At 33.3% G+C, this 8344-nt stretch overlaps 1 protein-coding gene across 1 annotated transcript; it reads right to left on the bottom strand.

Annotated features, from left to right (window-relative positions):
* Positions 1-1652: 1652 nt before the first annotated feature.
* On the bottom strand, positions 1653-7594 carry CHRNA5 (cholinergic receptor nicotinic alpha 5 subunit). Its single transcript, XM_010163858.2, has 4 exons — positions 7541-7594; positions 6046-6155; positions 4246-5077; positions 1653-2245 (listed from the first exon to the last, which is right to left on the bottom strand). The coding sequence occupies exons 1-4, from the start codon at positions 7565-7567 to the stop codon at positions 2084-2086; spliced, it is 1131 nt and encodes a 376-aa protein (XP_010162160.2). The 5' UTR covers positions 7568-7594; the 3' UTR covers positions 1653-2083.
* Positions 7595-8344: the final 750 nt, after the last annotated feature.

Below are 8344 nucleotides of genomic sequence, written 5' to 3'. Positions count from 1 at the left end.
AATTGGGCAGTCTACAGGCATCATTTAACAAGGGGAAAGAGATGAGGTGGGAGTTAAAAAAATAATATATGTAACTAATCTGTAGTTTTACTTACTTTGCTTTCTGTTCAGGTAATAGTAAACTTCAGTAATTCAAACCCAAGAAGGACTATAAAAAGAAATTTTGCATATGAAGAGGAAATAAGATATCTAAAGTATTTCTTCAACTTCCACACAGAAAAAGTCACTGATGCATTCCTTAATCTTAGAAATACTGTGAAAGTTAAAATTATTATAGTAACAGACTAAATCAGATAATCTTTGCAAATTCACCTTTAAAATGAATTATGATGGGAATAGAGGAAATACGGCTCTCCAATGCCAGGTGCAATTGTATAACTGAAGAGGAAGAGTGACCCCCTTTACAATCAGAATTATTTACAAATTGGTATTTAAAAAAAAAAAAAGAAAGAAAAAAAAGGCGTGCCTGACATAATTTACTGTCTGTGAGCCTTAAAAAGCTACACAAAAGAATGTCCCTATGGGTGAAAACCATTTAAACAATTTGAAATAAATATTAAATTATATGTAAGTTATGACATAAGCAATTAGTATTATAACCAGTACAGTGCCAAACAGTGCTATTTTAAAGGAGATGAGCGCAGGACGGGGAAACATGTATCTGTTTTCCAAATTCATAACCACTATAAAAACTTACATTATCAAAGATACCACAATTTACAATAAACTTCTCACCTCAACATATTATTAATGTAGTAATTTAAGCAAACAAAAACTTTCCAAGACTCGCTCTCACTTGGCATTACTGTATTAGCCCTGCAGGATGCAATTACATTATGAAGTACACTGACAAAACTTTAGTGTAGGAAAACCCCCATCTATTTTAGAGTCTCTTCCAGAAACAGAGCTTTTAAGAAAGGTGGCATTGGAATGAATGTAAAGAATTTACAAATCAGTATTTAAATAATATATTTTAATGGAATAATTAAAAAGTTGCAAGTTAGTTTTCAATACTCTCAGAAAAAGAAAAGTATGGAAAGCTGTAAGTCCTCACTGCTTAGTTACAGATGGTTGTAGAAGTGAGAGAACCTATTAAAGGCAGCTCTCCAAGTCTGGTTTAACAAATGTGTGAAAACTTACTCATCTGTATTTGGTTACACAGCATAATAATTTTCGTCCTATTTCCTTTGGAAAGGCATTCCCCAAACTCCTTCTACCTGTGCCTAAAAACTGAACTCTGAGAAACACACAAAGGCAGGAAATTATTAACATGTTTGCAACTAACGTAGTGTATCAAATTCTTCCTCTTCATAAAGAAATCTGAATGTTCCAGTTGATTAGAATACTTGTGCAACTTGGGAACTCCTTTGTCTTTGCCTTCCTTTCCATAGCCGATACAGAGACACCCATATACATGTATCTTGCAGACGTTTTACGGCTTACTGTATTAAATGGTCATGATAGTATGATAGAATTAACAACGTTTTAAATTTAGCAGCAAATTCCACTGAAAAATTAAAAATGCAAAATATAGCCAAATCGCTACTTTTACTTTTATGTGGAAAATATGGGAAGTTTTACTGGTATTTTTATTAATGTTTTAAATTTACTCTGTAGAAATTTTATACTTTTACAACACATTCAAGACAGCTGATAAAAATTCGTCTTTGCATACTGTAGCAAACTGAAATAAGCAACTCTGTGTAAATACCTGCAGATATTAATACTCAATATAACAATTTAGAGAGTAATTGAATAATTGGACTATCAATTATTATTTAAAAATTTAAATTCTTCTATTTTGCAGGAAGTGTCAGCATATGCTTTTCTGACATACACATGCAAGTCCTTAAGATGTCCTTTTAATTCTGACCTGATTTAGAAGTAACTTAGACTGTCAATAAGCAAATTGATTCCTATGCCTCCTAGGGATGCCATGCATTAATATAAACATAATTTTCTGGTTTTGGATTTTTTTTTTTTTAACTCTATCAGAAACATACCTACAAAGAACGTGCATGGAAACAGAGCTACTGCAAAACTCTTTAGAGCCATATTAGCAGTAGACAGATAAAAAAATATTTTATGTATTTGTACTGCCTATATGCATGGGTACTATTATACTTGCCCATTTATGAATAACAGGAATAAATAACACAAGTGATCCAATTATTGAAACCAGAAGAAAAGTCCATAAGAACATTCGATCAAGCACCTGAGCAATAAATTTCCAGTCTTCAACAACCTAAAAAATAAAGAGCATAAGAGTCATTCAGAATGCGTGAGAACAAGTAAACATACAGTACCAAACACTACAATTCTTAATCACTTTACAGTACACTTTTTTCCAATCAAGTTCATTTGGTAACTCCCTTTAATAACTTTTTATAATTAAACCATAAGCTAGAACAGGAACAAACTGCCCTCTAGGAAGATATTGGTCAACTATATAGACCAATACTAGACTGTGATGCAGAAACTGACCCTGACAAGCACTGAACATCCTCAACTACAGACAGATGAAAACTGTGCGATTTCCTAACATATTGCAAGATTCAGGATTTCACAGCCTCATTGTAAAGTGGAATTCCCAGGCAGGAGCTAGAAGCAAAAGCTGCTTAAAAAACCCCAAACAAACCATGAAACCAAACCAACCAAACAAATAACAAACCAAAATAAATGTAAAGAAAACCAGCAGACAGTAGCTGTTGTGTTACATACAAGATCCGAAAGCTGTGAAGTTACTGCTGCACAGAATTAGACACTAGGGAGATCATTTTCCTTTTTGATAGGATCATTCATATCTATACACTGCTTTGCAAGTACAGCAGATATAATTGTGTGAGCAAATTAAAACCCTGCCAAATCAATTGTCTTTGATTTGAACTGGAGCTATTCACATTTCCCAAGCCTACTGCTTCCTAAGAGGGAAGGCTGCAACAGCACTAGCTGTGTAGTTTTTAATAACTTTTTGCAAATAAAGCTTGCATTCTCCGGAGCCCAAATAATAAAATACAAGTGAATCCCCAGAGAGCTGAATTTTAATTTCTGAGGTTTAGAGTCACAATATTACACCCGCAAAAAAAAACATGTATCATCTCTCTTGTCATTCACAGTCACACAGAGTAAGTTCAGTAAGAGAAAGAAAGCCAACATTAATTTACAGGAAATTATGTACTTAATAACAAACTATTCTATTTGTGTTGTTTCTAAAATGTAGGGGTATTAGATGCTGTTTTAACAGTACAGTAGATACATTTATTCAAAATCCAGGCTAGATCCCTTGTGATAATGTCAGAGTCGAGTCCTGAGAAGGTACCTTAGCGCTGAGTTAGCTTAATTCTAGGCTAGCATGCGAGAACACACTTTCAGCAACCAGCAGCTTCTGAAGATAGTAATTTCTGTATAAACTGAAATAATTTCAGGCTTTGTTAGCAGAAACAGACAGCAGTATCATGAGAGCACACAACAAACTTCTATTTTTCTACACTAGCCTGAAAACAGCATTAGTGTCTCAGATGTTCCAATGGTGCCAGTTTAAAAAGCCTGGAAAGAAAATAGATTAATAAAGCTCTTACTCGAATGCTGTAAATATCCATTAAGGACAGTGCAGAGTGCAAATGTACAGACTGAAGAAAAAATGCCTTTGACAACTTTTGATATAATTTAGAGACCGGTAATAATAGGGCCAGAAGAGAACACTTCAGAAGTCATCTAGTCCATGTTCGATCTCAGCACAAAATGACCAACATATGGCGATAGCTTGTTTTTAAACTAATAAAAGTTAGGGCCTTAAAAATTGTTTTTATTTGGAACTGAAAGCTGCAAAATAAGGCTTAGTATGATTTATTCTGAAAATGTAAGGCAAATGTGTTTTTCAGATAGTCTTCAGGTACAACATTAAAATGAAAAATATCTACTTCTCTCATCATGAAAATAACATCCAGCAGCATTGTACAGTACATGCTTTTGTAACAGACAAGTATCTCTGAAAATGTGCAATTAACAACATGAACTTACTTCTAGAAGAAAGCAAAAGACTTTAAAGAACCCAAGGACTGCACTGTATCAGCCCAATATCTTTAAGAATTCTCAGTATTGTACCATACTTGTACTTCTTCCAGTGAAGGTCAAAAACTGGAAATCCCATAGCACATATTTAATATGCAACTGCATAGAACACCTTTATTTGGTTTTCTAATTTCCAGTTTTACAAAGTCAGTGTAATATGACTAATACACTCACCTCGCGAACTTTATTCTCCTTCATAACATGCCTTGTAATGTATCTGATAGAATCTAGAGCTGCTTCCAAGGTGTTCCTAGATGATTCTGATCCATTTGCATTTCCTGTTTCTTCCTTCTGAGTAAAGTATCTATCTACATGACTTCTCATGCAAAGCAGCTTGGGAAGTTTGTGAAGAAATATCTTGCGAACCCAAGGTGCCATAGCATTGTGTGTAGATGAAGAGCGATGATGAATATTGATAGCAAAGACAGTTATCACAATGGACAATGTCACAAATATCATAGTAAATACCAAGTACTCTCCTATAAGTGGGATAACTTTAGAAGATGATGGAATAATCTCTTCAATGACAAGAAGAAAAACAGTCAAAGATACCAGTACTGAAGTGCAAAGTGAAATTTTTTCACCTTCATTTGAAGGAAGATAGAAGACAAGGACAGTTAGAAACGAAAGCCCAATACAAGGAATAATGAGAAACAATGTGTAAAAAAGTGGCAAACGTCTAATTATAAATGAGTATGTAACAAAAGGATACCAGCAGCATCCATCAGTTCTATTTCCTTTGCTCCCTGTTGCAGTCACTATTTCCCATTCTCCGTTATCAAAAAAGTCTCTTTTGTCTACATCATAATCTTCAAGAATTATATCAACCTGTGAGCCATCGTAAGTCCAGGAACCAAATTTCATAGAACAATTCTGGAGGTCAAAGGGGAAGAAGGTTACATCAATAGTACAAGAACTTTTGTAGTTTGCTGGTGGAGTCCAAGCAATGGTGCCATCATACTTCACCACAGTTTTTGTAGATGTTCCCTCAAAACGTCCATCTGCACTGAAAGAAGAGAGATATATGCATGCAATTACAATAGGGGGGTGCAAGTGTGTGTTTTTAAATAACAAAATATGTTTTGTTATTGTCATTTCAGCCGTTCATCCCTCTTCCCCCTTCATAGTCAAGATTTTGTACTGTTTTCATAGAGGGGGTTTTTTTGTCTTTTTTTTTTTTTTAATCTAAATCTCACACAGGTAAACAGCTTTGGAGAGTGAAGAATATTTTCAAGTCATGAAAAGACCACAACTTTCTGTGGTTCCAATGACTTATGCAAGGGACTGTAAAAATCCTGACCATTAAACAGCATCACCCAACTCTGGTGGTTCTATTGGCAATACAGTATAGATACTTTTAAATTTGGCCAAAGCATAATAATGAAAGGAAAAAAAAGTCATGAAACAGGTAAAACAATACTTGTGTGCCACCTCCAAATTTGAATTTACAATCACTGCTACAGCCTTTTTTCCTGACTCAACAAGTCAGGAAATGTAAAGGCATTGCATATGCACCTGAGTTGAGCAAAAAAGTTAATTCAAAAGTTATTGATTCTGAGATCTGTTAATTCTCAAAAAAATCCCAAAAAACTTATAGTTGAGTGTACTTAATTTTAAATCTATGCTGAATATGACTTACAACAGCATGAACTAGTTGCTCTCCTCCCATCACTCTACACTATTAGTTTGTACCCAATACTGTGCAAGGCATTCTTTTCTAATTAAAAAAAGTTTACACAAATAAGTGGAAATAAACTTTTCAAAGAGACTAGAAATTCCAATACAGAAGCAAAGTATAATATTTAAGCATTTAACATGGCAATAAAATCTATTTGTATTCAAAGGCAAATTCTTCCTCACATTCTTAGCTCTACTAAATGTACACACAATCTATCCAATGAGCCTCCTAGAAGCAGTTTGGATGGTAAAGTTAGAAAGTAAATGTATTTTTATCTTAAAAGATTAAAATCTTACTTGTCATACAACACAATATCTGGAATCCAAATTGAATCTGATGGGACACGAATAGATGTTATTCCAGCATAGTCTTCAGGATTCCACCTTAATTTCACATCTCTCCATTCCTGTGGATATGTGAAATGTGAAAATCACTATTACTGTGAAGTTGATTTAAGAAGGGCAAGACTGGATGAAAATAGACAAAAAGGCAATTAAAAAAAAATCAAACTAGCTTCTAAAATTAGCATAGAACTGCAAATTTGCTGAACAGACATCTATTTACCTCATCCAGTACTTGTTTTCTGTTGTAAAAGCCATTTGACAGTATTTCTGTATAGAACTTAAGATATTAAAATCCTTTTTCAGAGCATGTATACATAAGAACTACTGTAATTTATAGACAATTAAATTTGAAAAAAATCTTGTTCTGAATGAATATCAATGACTTTGGAAGCTGACCAGAAGCAATTTAAACATTTTAATCACAAAAAAAAAAAAAATCATGCTACAGCTCTCTCAGGATAGTCATTCCTATCTCTACTGGTAATACTAAAAATAGCACCACTAAAAGCATAGTGGTACTTTGGTAATTTAGTACTTGAACTAAAATCTCAAGAGGAAAAAATGCAAGATTCACCATCACATAGAATTTTAAATGCACACTCAGGTCAGTTCTTATTTTATTTGAACTGGTTTAACTGCAACAAGTTCTGCAGAAACTATTAAGAGGGCACAAAGCGTTATCATCAACATACTGTCATCTCAGAGTTCAGTAGACTCAAAGTTATCCCGAAAAGAAAAACTTTGCCTGAAATTACAGTTACTAGAGAAGAAGGGAGTGGGAAGCAACAGGGGAAAAAAACAAATGAAGTAGCCCAAACAAAAATAATTTAGTAAGCTAGTAAGTATAATTAATGTTTGCAAACTTTCTTCAAAGCTAATTCAAGAATGATTTGTGAACAGCAATTCCCCAGTTAATAGTGGCCACTAAGTTTATTACAAAGCTTGAGGCTTTTTCCTGCCCATAAACAACTATTCTTAAGAGGAAAAACTAGCTCTTTGTAGCAAGCATAGACAATTCTGAAACTGAAATTCTTCGGTGTTTGTCCAATAATCTCAAATACTCCACAAGAGAAAGATCTTAAAACTATTATACAAAAGACTATTATACAAACCCATACTTTTCAATATAGTTTTGGAAAGAAAACTTATGTACTGAAATAGTAACTTTTATGGTTGGATACACGTGCCTTGGCATATTAAATGGCCATGAAATGCCATATCAGATTTCTTTTAATTAGATTTTTTTAATTAAACTTTTTTTTAAGAGTTTTGTAATAATTAATTATTTAAAGCATTTCCAGAGACATTTTTTAAAGATACTATGTAAAATAACAATTGATGCAACAACTAAGTTTCTGTGAATATACAATTAATTAGAAAAAATTCTTCCAACTTTTGACCTGCAGTTATGAAACTTCAAAATTTTTCATTGATATTTTACACATACCTGCTTCAACCAGACATTTGTTGTCATCAATTGATTTTTCTCATCCTATAAAAATAAAACATATTTTATGAAAAAAAAAAAAACCTGCACAGTACATTCATAGTAACTAGTTGCTTTAGTTCACAGAGGTCTGTAACTTAAAATACGAAATACACTTCTAAAAGCATTCCAGTCACTGGTAAGTATGTTTATACGAGAACTTTTTAAACATACAATTATGACCTTTAATTATTTAACTGTTAAAAGTAGTATTTTTCCCTTTCTGCGTCTCTTTCCTCCATTCCATTTTTTTGACTGTATTTTATGCAGTCTTACTGTTTTTTCTATGGAAACATAAAGGAACAGTCAACATGTGGGAGAAAAATTCCCCTTATACCTATAAACAGTGATTTCAGTTTGAAAAGCAAGTTCTGAAGAGAATAAATATCAAGGAAAAGAAATCTGGTTGATCTTTTTTACATCACAGGTAATGCCAAGAGATAATCTGCATTACTATGGAAGTGAAATACTTAAAGGCTTAGAGGTTTTTTTGCTCTTTGGGGGGCGGGGGGAAGCAGTATTTGCAAGTGTTCCTGAATTTTACAGAAATGAGACTGATGAAGTTTAAGAATATTTGGTTTTCCCATTGAATAAATAAATGAAAAAAACAATTCCCTAGGCTTAAGAACTTTTTTTTTTCTCTCTCCGAAAACTCCACTAAACATAGGGGCCATTTGTCTTCTCAACCTCTTTGCAATCACTTCTTCATGCCCCCATGTACAATGCATTTTTTATTATAGAATCATAGAATGATTAGGGTTGGAA

The sequence above is a fragment of the Antrostomus carolinensis genome, unplaced genomic scaffold (assembly GCF_000700745.2).
Source record: "Antrostomus carolinensis isolate BGI_N321 unplaced genomic scaffold, ASM70074v2 Scaffold50862, whole genome shotgun sequence".
In the NCBI taxonomy this organism is placed as follows: domain Eukaryota; kingdom Metazoa; phylum Chordata; class Aves; order Caprimulgiformes; family Caprimulgidae; genus Antrostomus; species Antrostomus carolinensis.
Note: the sequence above shows the minus strand (reverse complement) of the source record. Positions and strands in the feature narration are given on the sequence as shown.